General features: G+C 37.3%; 1 protein-coding gene across 1 annotated transcript in view; it reads right to left on the reverse strand.

Moving 5' to 3' along the window:
* Nucleotides 1-1,598: 1,598 nt before the first annotated feature.
* The window catches only part of CENPE (centromere protein E), a 38,997-nt gene continuing 21,727 nt past the window's right edge, over nt 1,599-18,868 (reverse strand). The window contains exons 27-42 of the mRNA XM_041484242.1: nt 18,053-18,337; nt 17,792-17,950; nt 15,875-16,117; nt 14,429-14,671; nt 13,316-13,516; nt 13,089-13,235; nt 10,317-10,529; nt 8,896-9,105; nt 8,155-8,364; nt 6,872-7,093; nt 6,030-6,233; nt 5,328-5,440; nt 4,744-4,841; nt 4,008-4,167; nt 3,305-3,567; nt 1,599-2,491 (exon numbers count right to left, since the gene is read on the reverse strand). Of these exons, the coding sequence (XP_041340176.1) occupies nt 2,394-2,491; nt 3,305-3,567; nt 4,008-4,167; nt 4,744-4,841; nt 5,328-5,440; nt 6,030-6,233; nt 6,872-7,093; nt 8,155-8,364; nt 8,896-9,105; nt 10,317-10,529; nt 13,089-13,235; nt 13,316-13,516; nt 14,429-14,671; nt 15,875-16,117; nt 17,792-17,950; nt 18,053-18,337 (3,069 nt within the window). The 3' untranslated portion in view covers nt 1,599-2,393. The remainder of the gene's footprint in view (nt 2,492-3,304; nt 3,568-4,007; nt 4,168-4,743; nt 4,842-5,327; nt 5,441-6,029; nt 6,234-6,871; nt 7,094-8,154; nt 8,365-8,895; nt 9,106-10,316; nt 10,530-13,088; nt 13,236-13,315; nt 13,517-14,428; nt 14,672-15,874; nt 16,118-17,791; nt 17,951-18,052; nt 18,338-18,868) is intronic.

Below are 18,868 nucleotides of genomic sequence, written 5' to 3' on the forward strand. Positions count from 1 at the left end.
TTATATGACTATTTTTTATTGTTGTTAAACTATATATTTACCAACGTATCTTTTGTTTCTAGTGGTTTAACTTGCATATGTTAAAGCAGAATTAATACCATTAGACTGCAAAATTCTAGGACAAACTAATTTGGCTATAAACTCACACTAGGCTTAAGGCTGCCTGATAGTATTAAGGAATTTCGTGTCCCATCTAAACATCAGTTAGTTCTCAGAAAAGCCACTTCTGTGGATAAACTGGGACACACACCCAAAAGTTCAGTTTATCCTGCCTTTCTGCTAAACTATAATAGCTTTTAAGGCTTTCTAAATCAGCTCCCCAGTAAACAAACCTGTAATGACTTAATCTGCTAAAAGCATTTATCCTTCTGCCCCTAAGCTTTTGCCACCTGAATTCAGCCACCTGTTGCAATAAGTTTCTGCCTTTTTTTAGTTCAGTCACCAGAAAAATCACCAAACCTAGTTGTTCCAAGCGAGTAATAATTAACAAAAAAACCAATGGAAATTGTATATAGAAGAGAGATCTATATATACACCTTCTTTGTGATTCTGGAAGAAGAAAAAAACCCAGTCTAATTGATTTATTAGAACACCAAAATGCTGGTGGCCAAAGGAAACCTCGTTCATCATAGTGGGAAATAAAGTAACAAACCAAACAAAAAAACCAACCCAAAACAAACCCAGAAAACTTCCAACCGACCTCAAAAAAAAAAAACCAACAAAAAACAAAAAACCAAAAAACCCAAAAAAAACCACCACAGACCCACCAGCACTTCGCATTTATCCCTGTCAGAAAATAAATACCTGTGGCTGTGGTCAGAAAGAAGACATTGCAGCACCCAACTCTGTAACAGTATTTAGAACTTGTATATTTTTAAAGGCTCATCATGCCTGTAAAAACTTCCCAAAACACGTTCCAGGCCAGAGATTGAGATAAATCCTTGCAACTTCTTAGTAGGTACAGTGGTTGGCAGTTTTCAGCCATTCAAAGTAAATAGAAGGTTGGCTCTTTACTAAAGAGGTACCTCCATCAGGTATATAATGTCCTTGTGTGACTCCCCAATTCCAGTAACTGCTGAATGCTCAGGAATACGTCAGTGTAGCCATTTGCTTGTCAGTTTGGGTGACCCAAACAGGACCTAGCATCACAGAGATTTACTCCTATAAAATAAAGATGATGCTTTTGATGCAGGTATCTTCTTTAGGTATGACTTTCTCATCTCATGATGATGATTTCATCCTTAATGAAGTTGATCACAGGATAAATTCCTGTTTAGTTGGCAGTGAAGGGCACGGAGTGGGGGAAAGGGAGGAGGATCTAGGTTTTAAACTTGAACCATTTTCTGATAGACTCAAATTAAAAACTCTGACAACAGTAAACTTCTGCACAAATAATTGCTGCAGAAGGTTATAGAGGACGGAGACAAAAAGAATAATAATGATGGAAGTGATGAAATCAGTATAAAAGACAGTCATTTGGTAACATTTGGACACTGAATGTTGCAGTCAGCATCCTTGGGTCACAGCACAAGTGAACAGCAAAACCATTTTTACATATTTAACATAACAAATTTTATTACCAAGTTATATATAAAACATACAAAATGTAGGTCTCACAACACAGATAAGTAGGTTAATGAAAGAGTCCATCTTGTCCCAATGATCTGGTTTGTTTTCCCTTCACTGGAGAAGCAGAAGAATGTGAAGTCTATTGCTTACTATTTAAAAAAACCCCAATACATAACTTCAGACAGGTATGTTGAAAAATGATGCAAAATTCAGAGTTACTCACGGTACCATAATTGGCTGAGCTGCAGAAACTTTTAAGGAGTTTAAGAGAAACCCTTGATTGTGTGCTCTACAAACAGGAGATCAGTAACTTCGGTTGCAGTATCCAAAGAAGTCAAGATTGTGGTGAAAATACAGTTTCTATTGGCCTAAAGAAAGTATGGTATGAAAACCACATGCTAAGAAATAAAAAGAATATTTCTTGCCAAGTCAACAGCACTTTGAAGATAGAAATATCAACACCCCAGAAAAGGGCTGTTCTGGGAATGACAGAAAGAAAAGTTTGAGACTGAGAAGTTTCACAGTAGATTAGTTTGTGATCAATTCCTTGTTTCCATTTTTTCTTCAATACATTAGCCTCTCTGCCATCAAAAAAAATCCACATCAAAACACCAAAGCAGCACATCAGCAGATTAGCAGGTTGTGGGACAAAATCTGGTTTTCCATCTTTGTCCTCATATTCCAGCTTTCCCAGGTGTGGGAAGTAGAAACTCTAAGACAGCAAAGATGGAAGAGGTTGATGGTTTTTAACCTGAAGCAATTTTTTTTTTGTATATGCAGATCCTGGCTGTAGGCGCTGTAAGGGCAGCTAACACAAAGCATCTTTACTGGGTGCTGCAATCAGGGACTTGATCTCTGTCTGAAGTCCCAAACAAGTGCTTAAGATGTTCTTCTGTGGACTCCGTGCCCGCAGGTCGTGTATCTGTACAGAAGACAAGAACATGAAAGCCTTTCTCAGTTAGACAAGCAGCAGGAATACAGTGATTTAATCTTCATTAGTGTTTTGTACATCAGCTATGAAAGCTTTCCTCTGAGGAGCTTTGTGTTGTGAGGAAAGCTGTGCTGTTACCAAGTTGGCCATCACAAAGCCATATAATGAGTCATGTTCTTTCTGGAAGCCTGCTACTAATACCTCAAAAACTGTCTAGTCTTCAACATGTTTGCTGGGGCCTTCTGAAAGCTGTGAGAAGCACGAGGGCAGAAGGTCACTAAAAGTCAGCAGGCCAGATATAAGAAATCTGAAGTGAGGTTGAGGAACAGAAGTTCTCATCAAAACAGCTATTATTGCAGCTGGAGCCAGGCAGAGTAGCAAATGCAACATCAAAGGCTAAAGTCTACCACCTTGAAAAACTTCCTAAAAAAGTTAACCAGCAGTCAACTTTATATAGTTTTACCAGAAATCTGTGCTTAACCAATGTAAAGTTAAAAACCAAAACATTTTAGAGCACCAGCTGTCTAATAATATTTTGCTGACTCACTTCTAGAAGTCACTCATCAATACTTCCACTGAAGAAAAGGAAAAAGGGTTTGTATATTCTTCAGCAGGTGAAGGATTCATTTTGGTATTTTGATTCTGTAGAGCATACAGAAGCTTCACAGCTCAGATTGTCAGCTTTTCAACAGTCATATGACAAACCATTCAAGAAAACTGTTATCATGCAAGTTTCAGATCTGAGGCCATCCCTTACATTTTGCATCTTCAAATTTTATAGGACTCTCCCACCATGTTACATACCTGTTAGCACACCCAAGTTGGAATTATCAAAGAAATTTGTTGGACAAGTCAGAGGCAGAGGTTTAGGTAGGTCCTGAGTCACTGTTTCCTGAGAAACAGTTTCCTTGCAGGGTGAAGGCATTTGCTCTTTAAAGAAATATGACACTGCCTTCTTAGGAGACTTTGGTATTGTCTCTCGAGAAGTTTCTCTCAAGGATCGTTCTCTCCATTTTAGTGCTCTTTCTTTCCATTTCCTGAGTTCCTCTTTCAGTTGAAGTTCATCACTGCAAAGAAAAGAACCCCAGCATACAATTAAGAAGAGTTTAAAGCAATTTCTTTAAGAAAAAATTCCTGAAGAACAGACAATTTCCTGTATTTTGAGATGACATGTGACAGGCATGGCAGTACAACAGCTGTGTGTCTTGGTTTCAGAGGATTTTTTTAAGCTGAAATTCCTTCCAATGTACAATTCAAGTGTGTCTTCCATCATTTAAAAGATTCTTAAAAAAGCAAGCAATTTAAAGTCCAAAAGGCCTTTATGGCTTTATAAGCCATAAAACACTAGCTTTATAAGCCATAAAACACTAGCTTTATATAAAAGTTTATGATGTGAAATCTAAAATTAATGGTTACTCACTTCCATAGGTCTCCCAGGAACCAACTCTAATGATGTCCATAAATACAACAAATTATTTGACATGCTGCTAGTCAGCTGTCCACTTACCTCAGTAGAAGGTCGTTTTGCTTCTTCAGCTGCAAGTTCTCTTTCTGTAGCTTGGCTTGTTCAGATTTTAGAACAAGTATTTGTGTGCTCTGCACAATACCACTGCCACCACCACAAGTAAGGGGTATTTGGGATTGCTGAGGATCTGGTTCTTTCAGCACTAGAAAACAGATTTATACGTTATGTGTGTGCATTATTTGGAGAGTGCTTAAAACCAAACCAATACATTTTTTAGCCTATTCCTTCTTGTGATCTTATATGTGAAACTTCACTGGGTTACAAGAGGCATTACAACAGTTACTCTTTTTTCCACACAAAACACACCTCCCAGTATTCACACTGCCACGGAGATATTCAGAAACACGACAGATTCTTCACTGGGCCATTTAGAGGTAAACTAGTTATTGTTCCAGGTATGTCATAGCTTTGATTAGAACTAGGTATTCATATGTCAAGGAGAAAGTGGCAACATGAGCTACCATCACTGCAGCTTATCCCTCCACAAGGGCAAATGTGGCTGGAGAAAAACACAAGAGCTGCTGTGATTCTAATGCATTTCATATGCAGCTAATGTAATCTACTTTCCACCTCATCTTCCAATGCACCCAGTTCTCACACCCTTTGAGTACAAAGCCTGCACCTCAATCTGGTCTTCAAACATTTAACCTCAAAACTCAGTGTTTAACATGACAGAGTCCATTCTATTTATCCTGAATATATCACATTGAGTAAATACCAGTGACATCTTGCTCTTGGTGTGCTCTTCTCAGCTCTTCCTTTAGCTTTTTTAACTGTTGTTCTTGGTGTTCTGCAGTGGCTTTATAATTACGAAGACTATATGAAGCATGAAGGGAGGGAAAAAATCAGAAAATCTCAGTTTAATAGTTATTACACTTTCAGTTGAATTCTAATGAGCTATCAAATACAAGACACACCCATGTTATACAAGAAAAACTACATAAACCTGGTTGTCAGTCAGATTTTAGATAAAGTGCACCCAAAAGTTAGACTAATTATTTTTGGTGTATCCCTTCTCTCTAGTGAAGTACAAAGTGCTTTCAGTTATTGCTTTCCCCTTGCCTTCTTTTGTGAGAACAGTTGTTTCATTTATGGCTGAACACCGTTGATTGAGAAATTTTATGGGTGTATACGGAAGAAGTAAGCAACCCAAGGTGCATATAGATTTTACTTTCTCTAATCACCATAAAAACTTATAACACCTCAAGCTGAATGCTTACTTCTTATTATGTGGGAAAAGAGCAAAGTAGAAGCTAAGAATGAAGTAGTTGAGAATTGTAAGAAGATAAAATTTGAACTTACTTCTCTTCAAAGAAGTTGGATTGTTTCATTCTTTCCAGATCACATTTTACCAATTGTGTTTTCAGATGGTCAATTTCTTCTTTGTACAGCTCAGCACCTTTATCTAATTTTGCCTGAAAATAAAATATTTAGTAAAAATAAGGGCTTTTTACTTAGCAATGAAATTAAGGGTTGTTTACCTTGTATCTTTACTATGATCTGCTAGATTTTGCAGGACAAGATCACGAGGAGGAAGTTATTTTTCACTAAGGTGGCTTACTTTACCAACTTGCACTATAGTACCTGTTGGTATCCTAATCTGGTGTATTACATGCAACCATATTTTGGCAAGTTTTGCTGACTTCTGTGCAGATATAAATCTGGGAATTTTAAAGTAGTGTGCAAATATATCACACTGAGTAAACAGTTCATGCTTCAGTTTAAAAGTTTGAAAATGTTTTAAGTGTTTCAGAAATTCATCACATACAAGTGACACATTTAGTTTCTAGTATCATAATTTGGATTCTAAGTGTTGCCACTGAAGGTTGCACCGGTAGAATGTGAAATTGTCTGTTAAACAGGCAAGTGGAATTTACTCTAGGAATGCCATACAGAACAAATACATTGACTATGGAGAGCTGAGTTTCACCTACAACTGTTGTCAAGCATGCTTTGTGTCTTCCATCAGAGGAGAAAGAGAAGAGTGAAGTATTTTGCTCATACCTGAAGACTCTGATTCTCTGTTAAAGCAGTCCTAAGGCAATTATCCATCTCATTCAGTTTGGCTTGCAGTTGGGTGAGCTCACTTGTCTCTGTTCTTATTCTTATTTGTGCTTGTAACTTGCTTATCTTGTCATCTCTCTCTTTGACACTTTCTCCTACTTCATTTATTACATTTTCTAACTTCTGAATTTTTACTTTCATAGCCTATTGAGACATCAATCAAACAGTTATGAGCAGTTATGTCAAAAGACAGTAACAGTAACAGCACTTGGTCATATTCTTAACAAGAACTAGCAAAAACCCAAACCACACACAAAAAAATTCAACACTACAGGCTCTATGGCAACACTTCATGTCCAGGTCACTGTTTCATGTCACCTTTTAATAGTCTAGAACACTCAAGTCTAAGAAAAGAAAAAGTGCTTTGCAGAGGGATAACAGTGGCATAAAAAAAGGAGAAAAAATGAGTTCTCAATTCCTGTGATTAAATAGAGAATTCTTCTCCACCTTCACGTCTGACATAGTGAATACCATATATTTACAAGAAGCATCAAGAGTATCACCCTATTAAAGTCAATAATTCAAAAGCAAATAAGAGCTTTCATATGAATTTCTAAATGGAACACCTGTTTGTGTACAGAAATCAGGCCATTAAAATAATCATGTTACAGGCAAGAGCTCAAAATTCCACTTTGGAAATAAAGGAGCTACTAAAAGTGTACTCTATTTGTATTGTGGTGGCTCAGATTTACAGTTGTCATCAATCCCTATTTTCAGTTTGGAGTACTCTCCCTTAGAAAGCAAGCACCAAAGAAGTTTTCCTTAGAAGCAAGTACTGGTACCTTTTTATCTTGTTCTGCAGCCTTTAATTTATTATGAAGCCTATAATTTTCTTCTTCTAATGCTAGACTGGCAGAGCCACCAGGGGCCAGTTTTTTTTTCAGAGTGTTTAGATCCTGAAGCAACTCTTCATTTTTCTCTTTTCTCTGTTTTAATTCAACATCAGCATTTTTACTATAATCAGCAGTTCTGGCATCCAGCTCTGAAGAAAGTTCAAGGAGTATCTGAAAATCACACAGAATAATTTTAAATAATTTTTTAATCTGCTAGAAATATGGCAAGTGAAGAAACAGGAAGTACCTTAGCCTGTGTTATTTTCACATTCTTGTTTCAGTGCCCCATTTGACAGTGCTTGCTGTCAGAAATAGTATCATCATCACTCAAAGAACAGGTTCATTTACAGAAGAAAGGGAGGCAGGAAGGGGCACAAGAGAAGATGATAATGCAGAAATACTGGTAAACCTGCAATGCACTAACTCAAACTGTAATATTAGAGAAACAAAAGGAACTATATTGGGAAGACTTCTTGAAAGTCAGCCACAGAAAACCATAATTACTCACAGATTTTTCTTATTAGAACATATTTACTGACTAAAGGAAATTAAACCTACACATTGGACTATTCTAGAAACCCATGTGTTTAACATGCCAAATAAATAAAAACTTCACAATTGTCAGGAAATGACAATGTTTACTAGATTTTTTATTTGTTTGTTAAAAGCTTTGATCCACATAATATTAGGGTCACAGAATTCTTCCAAAAACTTGCTAACACTGCAAAATCCCAAAAATGTCAAGACTGACTATTGACTCTATAGGAGAAACTTTTAAAAATAAGCTAAACTTAAAATTTAATCAGAAAGTTGAAGTAGTGTCAAATCCTGTCCATGATGCACTAAACCCTGAAAAATGCTGTCTATATTTCCAAGAGGCAAGCAGTAAGCATAAGAAAGAAAGGAATGTAAATATAAATTTAACTGAGTTTCAAAAATGGCTATAGTAGTTTTGATAAAGTTTGGCAAGAAAAGCAACATTTTCTGGAATTCAGACTAATAAAACCCCAAATAAACAACCCTACTCCCATATATTATCTAGAAAGTCTTTTAGAAAGCAAGTTTTCAAGTTTAAAAATCTTGAAAAATCTTTTAAGTATTCCTGTGTCTTAAAGTATGAGTAAGTGCTGATAATAAATTAATGATCATTTAAGAACCTTTTTTGTCTTTTGTCCATCACAGGAAAGTGCTTACACAAAATACATTTCTGATTCTATAACATTTAATTTTACCTTTACTTTAGGAGTCCAGAATTTAAAGACTTGCAAGAGTCTTTCATTATCTTTCTTTAGTTCTTCTTTCAGTTCCTCTGCATCCCAGTGAGTTCCTGAACAAGCTTCCCAGAACTGTATTGTTTCTTTTCTAGCACTTTCTTCCTGCTGTAACTCTGCTTCTATGTAGAGAAGTTCATTTTCCATTTCTGATACATCTTTGACAATGCTCTTAAAAAAAAAAAAAAAAAGGGAATCAAAATTTAAGTACTGGTTTGATTATCACATGTCTAAATATACCTTCTGTCCTCTCAGCTATCAGTATAGCAGAAAGTCTGTTTTAGCATCTAAGTATCATATAAAAGGAGTTTTGCTAGACTTAAAATCACACCCTATTGGGAAAGCAAGAAGACAGTCTATGTTCCTGGGGCAGGTGGAAAGGGGGAAAAAAAAGTGCTTATTAGCAAAAGTTTATTCCATTGTTTTAGAACAAGTCATCTTGGTATTGGATGGTACACACTGTAAAGGGCAAATAAGTAAATAACATTCCCACTATTTTCTTAGCTATTAATTTTATTTTCAGCTGCTTTATGAAGCAAAAGCCTCTTATTATAGACCTGGCAGCATAAAAAACATAACTCTTCCTTCATCCCCTGCTTAAGAACAGTTTTAACAGATAAATCCACTGCCATTAGAATCCCACCACATAACCCCATGCCTTACAATGGGTTTTTATTTTCTATTTTTTTCCCCAAATATTACCTCTGCATCCAAGTGCAACCTCTGCAGCCCTTCACAGCTGTTTAACTCTTGTGATGATACTTCATTCTGCTTCAAATTCATCTTCCTGAGACATTGAATCTGGGATTGTAGGTGACCTTGTTTTCTCTTTTCCTCTAGCAATCCCATTTCATAATTGTGAACAGTAGTGTGGTACTCTCTTCTCTTTGTGCAAGCAGAGCTGAACAGAAGCTGTTGCAGAAACACAGGATGTATCAGCGAGCCTGTTTTAAAATGGTACCCTGCATCCAGCTAAAACACAGTATTTTATAACTTAATCTATTTACTCTCTGAGCCTCTAAATGTCCAGGATAACTAACACATGACTAAGAAAATCAGGTTCACAGGTGCATTATAGTAATGGCATGTAAAACTTTTAGCTGAGACAGCACTTTTCCAGTATGCTATTTTTTTGTAGCCCCCCAAAAAAGCCAAGAAGTCTAAAAGGCTCTAGACAGCCTTCCACAAATCTAAACCTTGAAAAACAAAGTAAAGGGTTCTTTGCTATATTTATTTTCTCTTGGAGTTGTGAAAGGTGCAGATGATCTATGAGAATATCATCACCGTGCTAATTTAAATCTTTATTCTAGCAGAGCTCGCTAGTTGAATCTTAAACATCTTTAACCATGAAAGTTAAAAGCCATCTGTGGAAAAACTTAAACCTAAAATGGCTGTGTTAATTTATAAAATGAGGCCCTTTGGAATATTAGTTCAGCTTCCAAGTTAATGGATATTTGTAGACATCACTGACTCTCAAGAACCTCACCCTCTCTCTCCAGGCCTGTGCATGTTTCCATGCTCCAACCGAAAAAAAAAAAACCAGGCCCTTAATATTTCATGGTAAATAAAGAGACAGAAAAAACTCTGCCATTCACTGTACTTCTGCATATGTTAACAGGAATTCTTTCCCAACTACCCTTAACCCTTTTTGCTAATAATTTTAGTACAATGGAGAAACTGATTCCAAACTGGGGAAGATCTTCAAGGCTGTAAAATCAAACTACCTGGGCAGTTTTGCAGAGTAAGCATGCATGCATCTCCAAGCCATCTTGCATGTCTCTTTCCCCCACAGAGAAATGCATACTTAGTCATCTATTATTTGATTTAGAGTACAAAAAGGAAATTTCATTTTCCAATTAAAATGAAATCATATTAATGAAATAATTCTGTGCAAAGCAGCTGAACTACAGTTAAAAACTAACTTTGATTTACACAACTAAGTAGTTCTAGTTTTCTAAGATTGTAAAGCAATTACTATCAACTCATTTTCTCCAATGTATGGATTCTCAAAACCCAAAGCTAAAGTATATAAAATCCTAGCTGTTACCATTGAGAGTTTATTTAAAAATACCCAAAACCAAGCAATATGAAGCATCAACATATTCAGCATTTTAAGTTGGTACCTTCAATTTGGTCAATAACTTCTGGAGACGAGTGTTGATTTCCTCATTTTTAGTTTGAAGTGTTTTGACTTGTTTACTCTGCTCCAGTGTAAGCTGAGGCAGTATCACAGCTATCAGTGCTTTCTGACTGTTCAGTTCACTCTTTAGTTTAAGAGACATTGTAGACAGACATTCATATCTCTTCCCCATACTTGGGAATTTCTCAAGAAGCTCCTAAACGAAAGTGAAACACATCAATTCATTCATAATAAGGAAAACTGTGATTAGCTATAAACATAAAATAAAATACCTCTCTACAGGACTAACCCCTACAGTATGTACCAGTTTTACAACGTGAAAAATTATTATGATTAAGACTTCAGTTTTGACTTGCCACAGGGATATGACAAAAACACTAATCCAGGCACAAACCCAGATAATTTCATAGATCTCCAGCAAGTAATTTGACAAGCTCAAACTGTCTTCTTTGTGGTTTAGATTGCCTGGCCACATCAAGACTTGTAAATCAGGCAGGAAAAAAAATCACTGCCTGTTTACAAGTTTGCCAGCTGGCCGTCTGTCAGGATGGACTCCCAGGTTTATCTGCTTCTCTTTTTGAAGGAAAGGGCTCATGAAGTGGGTCCTAGCACTCTGCCATGAAAAGAAAGGTGTGAACAAGCAGTGAGCAGGCTCAGTAGTGCTACAGGCTTGAAGACCCAGTAACCTGCAACTCCAGAATCATGTTTAATTATGTCTGTTATGCATTTTAAAGAAAGTATAAAACTCCCCTGACATACTCCCTCCATCACTGGTTCTTAGTTAAAAGAACCAAGATTCACCAGTTTTCTTAACTCTTCACCTCACAGTAAAAAAAATGGAACATTGGGAAGAGGCAGACAAAGTCCTATCTATTACAGAATTCAGAAGGGGAGAGTGCTCTTAAGAGGGATCAGCTGATGTTAACTTCCTTCGTTATGATTTAACTTTATAAGATGTGCTAGTATTTTGTTTTCTGTTGGATTGTGGTTAATAAAGAAAGTTCTATGTTGTTGTAGTAGGGTTTGAGCTCCGCTCTTTGTTTGCAGTTTGAAGGTTGTAAGCGTTTGTTTTGTTGAGTTGTAGTTGAGTTCTTCACTGTAATTTGATATTTTGGGTTTGCAGGGCTTTGTTGTTGGTTGTACTTTACTTTTTCATTGTAATTTTATTTCAATGTAATTAATTTAATTTTACTTCTTGTTGTTTGGACACCAGATGTGACGATGCAGAGCGACACAGAGACCTCAGGCAGTGCAAAGGAGAGCCTTTTACTGCAAAACCCAGGCCTTTTTAAACAGTTAGCTGATTATCAGTTTATGTAGTTTTAAGGCACAACAAGCCCAAGTCAACCAACCGCCATACACCACAATGTGGACATGCAGCAGTCATGCAGCTCATCTCTCATGTCTCTCTACCCCTATTGCAGCTGGGTCACTCTCCCATGGCTCCCTTCTACTTGGCTGAAGTAGCAGGCTGAGCCATGATTTTACAAGTGTAACGAGGCCCTTATTTTATAAGGCTTGACCTATATGCAACAATACACATGTATAAATCCTGGTTTATTTTGGCTTTCAGTAGGTTACTAGCTCTTCTCGTATTTCTGATAAAATATACTCATGACAGCTAACTAACAAAAGGTTTGAGGAATTCCTCGTTTGAGGGCAGAAGTGCTTGAATGGAAAGAATTTGACACCAATTGAGTATTTAATAGGGAGTAATGGAAGGGAGGATAGGGGGGATTTTACAAAACCAAAGTGGCCAAGTGCTTCTGTTTGAGGTTCAACAAGGGGAAGTGCCAGGTTGCAACACTCCTCATGCAGTGCTACAGGCTGGAGGAATAGTGTCTGGAAAGCTTCCCAGCAGGAAAGGGCCGGGGGGTACTGGTCAACAGCTGGCAGAAGATAAGCCAGCATGTGCCCCAGTGGCCAAGAAGACCAAGGGCATCCTGGCTCGTGTCAGGAATAGTATGGCCAGCAGGCCTAGGAAAGGGATCGGCACTAGCAAGGCCACACCTCAAATCCTGTGTTCACTTCTGGGCCCCTCAGTACGAAAAGAAGATTGTGGTGCTGGGGAGTGTCCAGAGGAAGGCAACGGAGCTAGGGAAGGGTCTAGAGCAGAAGTCCTGTGGTGTGGGTGAAGGAGTTGGGGGTGTTTTAGCCTGGAGAAAAGGAGACTGCGGGAAGACCATACCACTCTACAGCTGCCTGAAAGGAGGGTGTAGCCCTCTTGGAGGGGTTGCCCTCTTCTCTCCAGTAACATGTGATAAGTTGCACTAAGGGAGGTTTAGATTGGTTATTAGGAAAAATTTCTGAATTGAAAAGGCTGCCAAGTACTGGAACAGGCTGCCCAGGGATGTGGTGGAATCACCATCCCTGAAGCTACTTCAAAGATGTGTACAACTAGGGACACAGTTCAGCAGTGATCATGGCAATGCTGGCTTAATGGTTGAAATCTATAATCTAAGAGGTCTCTTCCAACCTAAATGATTCTGTGATCCTACATAACTAGTTATTTTCATTGGGGTGGCTGGACAGTAATGAAAGCAGGTGAGATATTCTGTGAACATTAAGTTAACGTGCAATCACTGAACAACAGAAAATGAACTGATCACATGGTATGCAGCATTTTAGCAAGATATGCAAACCATTTAATAGATAATGCACAAAAGGCTTATGCTTATGCATAACCTTATGCTTCATAACAAACGTCATTAAGTTTCTATGTGCATCCTTAAAACAAACAGAAAAATAAGCTTACCTTGATTTTCAAGGTTTTTTCTGTCAAGCTGTTATCGGCCACCTGCTCTGCAATATCCACTGGGTTTACCTGAATGGACATATTGTTCAGGTTTCTCTGCTTCAGCTGTTCTAAAGCATCTTCCAGTTTTGCCTTGGTTTCAACACACTAAAATAAAAACACATATTTAAGTACCAGTTGAGACATGAAGCTATGAATATCTCAGGTATGCAAACTGCAACACTCACCATCTCAGAATTTCTTTGCAACTCTGCCTTGAGCTGGTCCCGCTCAAACCTGACATCCTGAAGAAGTTTCTGTAGCTCATCTTTTTCACGATTCACTGATGAGATTTGTTCTTGAAGTTGTAAAGAGTGACTAGTACTTTCAGCTAATAACTGGTCCTTCTCACATGAGACACTATTTAGTGTCTCAGTTAACTGTTGAATCTACAATGAACAGCGGAGAAAAATCCAAATCACTATTTGGTGGTTGCGATCTTTATACATCCTATGAAGCAGTCAAATCACTTGTGTCAAATACAAAAAACACAATTCTTAGTTACTAAAATTCACACTAGCAGAAAGAAAAGTTTAAAAATAATTTTGGTGTTCTAATAACAGAAAAAAATTTACAAGGAAGAGGAACAGCATGACACCCAAAAAGTTTACATCAGTCAACTTGGTTTTCTGTAAAGCAAGTGGATTCAAAGGAAAAGGCAATCAACCTATGTCTATATCACAAGAAAATTAAAATAAATAGAAGATGAGCATTAAAAAAATGGACAATATCTTTATATTTCCTCTACTGGAGAGTAATATTCGCTAAATTGAAGCAATCCTCAATTATACTCTTTGATATACAAAGGAAAAATTTGACTGGTGAAAAGCTGCAAAGCAAACACTATGAAAAGCATGAGTTGGGCAGAACTGCATGAGCAGTTCTTAGCCAGAACTAAGTGCAAGACTTGCAAACATTGCCTGGTATTCAGAAAGTGTGCAAAGCACCAAGAAGTCAAAACCTAGTTAGGTTCATGCTGTCTACACAGTGCCATTTAAAAAGTTCGAAGACATATTCAATTACTGATTATTACAATGAAAATACACTCATACGATAAATTCACATTCCCTCCAAAGCTGGACCAATCCAATGGGTTACAAGGCTGAGATCAGTAGACAATGTTATTCACTAGACATCAATAAAGAAATGCAGAAAAAATCCTTTGCCCATATTCATGTTTGTTTACCAACCATAAAGCTAATCTGCTGAGAATAAAAATAAAAAAGTTGGTGCAAATACTTAGCATATAAGCAATAAAACATCAGAATACAAAATAGTGACTAAACACCAAAACTCCTCACCTTGCTTGTAAGGCTGTCTGCCAATGTCTCTGACTGCCTCTGAACCTTCAACAAGTGTTCTTCCCTTTCTTTACAAGTCTCTACCATTTGCTGAAGCTCATCCTTCTCCTTGTTAAGTGAAGTGATTCTCTCAAGCTGCTGACACACTTGCTCACTCATTGCCCTTTCGGTTTGTTGCTTTTCTGCCAGGAGGTCGCCATACTCAGCTGAGACACGAGTCAGGTTTTCAGTGACTTCAGTGAGCTGGAAAGAACAAATCCAAACCAGTAGTGGTATTTATAATCACCTCTGGCATGGGCAAAAATAATTTGATGCTTTGGAGACCAAACAACCAGTAACATAACAAGTTTCTATGTTTTCTTGTCCCAGCACTGAGGTTTGGATTGAAGAGTGTTGTTGGATCATCATTCAGAAGCACTGTCTGTACATATGGGTTGTTATAAATGGATTGCTTTAAGGAAAACATCCCCAGTGGTTTCCTGCTATAGTTAAGCCAAAAAAGATAAATTTTACTTAAAAGCCAATCAAATGTCAGTGCTACTGGCTCAGTGGAAGGCAAATGTAAAATGCGGAAAAACATGCAAGACATTCTACATCCATAGAAAATGCCTCAGTTTCTGTATCCACAGGAGACATGCCTATACAATAAAAAGAAGTCTAAAGTCCACAATGGCTTCAGACATGAAAACAAAAAGTAGAGAACAAATTTATAATAGTGTAGTGAAATCAAGAATGAGCTAAGCTCTCCTGAAGTTGCTCAAGGATCTTCAGTATTAGTTAAATTACATTATTGGAATGTATAAGACTTAAGCCTGGGAAAATGGAGAAGTTAAAGTGCATTGTTGATTCTAAATAATATTCAGTCATTCAGCATCAAGACTTATTTAGTTATAAATAAAGGGTTCCTTTAGTACGTCTACTGGAGCACTACAAAATGAAGTTTGCAGGAGACATGGGCTGCCAAACCCAGCAGAAACGGCAATTTTCTTGACAAAACTGCTTCTGACCTTCTGCTGCAGTACATCAGTTTTTCCTTCAATTCCCCTTGTGCCTTCTAGAGCAAAGCACCAAGGATTAGAAACCCAGTGAAGTTCATGCAGTCTACACAGTGCCTTTTTTAAAAATGGAAGATATGTTCACTGATTATTGTATGGAGTATGCACTCAACAGATAAATTTACATTGATTCCAAAGAAGGACCAATACAACAGGTTACAAGGCTGAGACAAGTTGAGCATGTTACTACTAATTATCAGTAAAGAAACTTGGACAAAATCCTTTGCCCATCAGAGGTTTCTTTGCCAGCTACAAAAATGATGCTCTGATTAAAATTTTTAATTAAATATTTTAATTAAAAATTAAATAGAATTTAAGTGGATCAAGAGTTTGGCACACCAGCGACAAAAATCAGAATACAAAATAGTGACTAAACACCAAAACTCCTCACCTTGCTTGTTAGGCTGTCCGCCAATGTCTCTGACTGCCTCTGAACCTTCAACAAGTGTTCTTCCCTTTCTTTACAAGTCTCTACCATTTGCTGAAGCTCATCCTTCTCCTTGTTAAGTGAAGTGATTCTCTCAAGCTGCTGACACACTTGCTCACTCATTGCCCTTTCGGTTTGTTGCTTTTCTGCCAGGAGGTCGCCATACTCAGCTGAGACACGAGTCAGGTTTTCAGTGACTTCAGTGAGCTGGAAAGAACAAATCCAAACCAGTAGTGGTATTTATAATCACCTCTGGCATGGGCAAAAATAATTTGATGCTTTGGAGACAAAACAACCAGTAACATTATAAGTTCCTTTGTTTTCTTGTCCCAGCACTGAGGTTTGGATTGAAGAGTGTTGTTGGATCATCATTCAGAAGCACTGTCTGTACATATGGGTTGTTATAAATGGATTGCTTTAAGGAAAACATCCCCAGTGGTTTCCTGCTATAGTTAAGCCAAAAAAGATAAATTTTACTTAAAAGCCAATCAAATGTCAGTGCTACTGGCTCAGTGGAAGGCAAATGTAAAATGCGGAAAAACATGCAAGACATTCTACATCCATAAAAAATGCCTCAGTTGCTGTATCATAGGAGACATCCCAATGTGCTAAAATGAAGCCTAAAATCCACACTGGCTTCAGACATGAAAAGAAAACACAGAAAACAAACTTATAATAGTGTAATAAACTAAAGAATGAGCTAAGCTGTCCTAAAGTTGCTCAAGGATCTTCAGTATTAGATAGCTAAATTACATTATTGGAATATATAAGACCTAAGCCTGGGAAAATGGAGAAGTTAAAGTGCATTGTTGATTCTAAATAATATTCAGTCATTCAGCATCAAGACTTATTTAGTTATAAATAAAGGGTTCCTTTAGTACGTCTACTGGAGCACTACAAAATGAAGTTTGCAGGAGACATGGGCTGCCAAACCCAGCAGAAACGGCAATTTTCTTGACAAAACTGCTTCTGACCTTCTGCTGCAGTACATCAGTTTTTCCTTCAATTCCCCTTGTGCCTTCTAGAGCAAAGCACCAAGGATTAGAAACCCAGTGAAGTTCATGCTGTCTATACAGTGCCTTTTTAAAAAATGGAAGATATGTTCACTGATTACTGTATTGAATATAGCCTCATCAGATAAATTTACATTGATTCCAAAGAAGGACCAATACAACAGGTTACAAAGAGAAAATACAACCAGTTATAAGTCCCTAAACTTTTTTGTCTCAGCACTGAGGTTTGGATTGAAGAGTGTTGTTGGATCATCATTCAGAAGCACTGTCTGTACATATGGGTTGTTATAAATGGATTGCTTTAAGGAAAACATCCCCAGTGGTTTCCTGCTATAGGAATTCAAAAAAGACATCATTCTGTTTAAAAGCCAATCAAATGTCAGCGCTACTGGCTCAGTGGAAGGCAGAAGTAAACTGTAGAAAAACAAGCAAGACATTTCATCAAAATGCCTCAGTTGCTGTATCCATAGGAGATAGGAGACATTCCTGTACCTTAAAATGAAGCCTAAAATCCACACTGGCTTCAGATGTGAAAACAAAATATAGAAAAGAAACTTATAATACTGTAATAAACTAAAAGAATGAGCTAAGCTCTCCTAAAGTTGCTCAAGGATCTTCAAAATTAGATAGTTAAACAACATTACTGAAATTTATAAAATTTAAGTCTGGGAAAAGAGAGAGAAGTTGAAGTCCAATGTTGATTCTAAATAATATTCATTCATTCATTAATTCAGCACCATGACATATTTAGTTATAAATAGTGGGTTTTATAGTACATCTACTGGAGCCTTTCAAAGTGAAGTTTGCAGTAGATGTGAACTAACAAACCCAGAGAAACTGCAATTTCCTTGACAAAACTGCTTCTGACCTTCTGCTGCAGTTCATCAGTTTTTTCCTTCAATTCCTCTTGCGCCCTCAAGAGCTGGTTTTCCTTCTCTGAAACACTTCCTGTCAGCTCCACAATCTTCTCCTGATGTTGTCCAAGAGATTCACAAGTACATCTCAACTCCTCCTGCATCTCTGCGTTCTTTGGACACAATTAAAGTACATTAACACCTGGACAACACTTGCAAAAGCTAAGACCCATCTACTAGAGCTTCTCCTAGGGAAAGAGAACTACTTTTATTACCTTGCTAATCATCTCCTGTAGCGTTTCTCTTAGCTGGTCTCTCTCATTCTGGAGATTTTCCAGTTGCATTTTGAAATCATCACCATCTCCTTCTGTCTGGGCACTGACTTCCTGGGAGTCATGTGGTTCTGGAATAACATCTGTTCTCTCCATTTTTGCAGATTCCCCTTGATATTCACTGGCCTTTGCTTCCTCCATTTCATGCAATTTCTGTTGTGCCTGGCTCAGCTCTTCTCGCAGAAGAAATAACTCTTGCTCCATAGATTGTCCTTGAATCTGTGGTACCTGTTTTGTAAGAGATTCAAATAAAGACATTCAGGAAGCAGCTTCAGGAAAAACTTGTCTGACACCTTTGACAGGTTGATTATGTACAACAAACAGCAACACCGCTTTAGACAGATTTGTACTTTTTTAGAGTATTAAAGTTTGACCAAAGTCCATATTCAATTTAAATTTCTTGAAATAAGAGTCATGAAAACACAGGTTGAAGCAAGAACTCCTAAAAGAAGTTATCAGAAATAGTATTTCACTGTCATAGTTTAAGCATAGAGGGGAATATTAGCAACAAAAAAGTCAACAACAAACCACTCCCATCTCAAAACTAGAGACCTTCTCTCTGTTTCTAGTCTCAGCAGTATAAAATGCTAGGTAGGTCTAGAAAATTATTTACTGGCAATTTATCCAAGGCCTCTTCAATATTAAAATAGATGCACATTCATTAATTTTCTTTTGAAGATCACATTTTATAAATACATATATATATATATATATATATAGAGACACACCCACACACAGAGGTACAATCAGCACATGCAG

Source organism: Pyrgilauda ruficollis, unplaced genomic scaffold (genome assembly GCF_017590135.1).
Source record: "Pyrgilauda ruficollis isolate IOZ18807 unplaced genomic scaffold, ASM1759013v1 scaffold65, whole genome shotgun sequence".
NCBI lineage: Eukaryota > Metazoa > Chordata > Aves > Passeriformes > Passeridae > Pyrgilauda > Pyrgilauda ruficollis.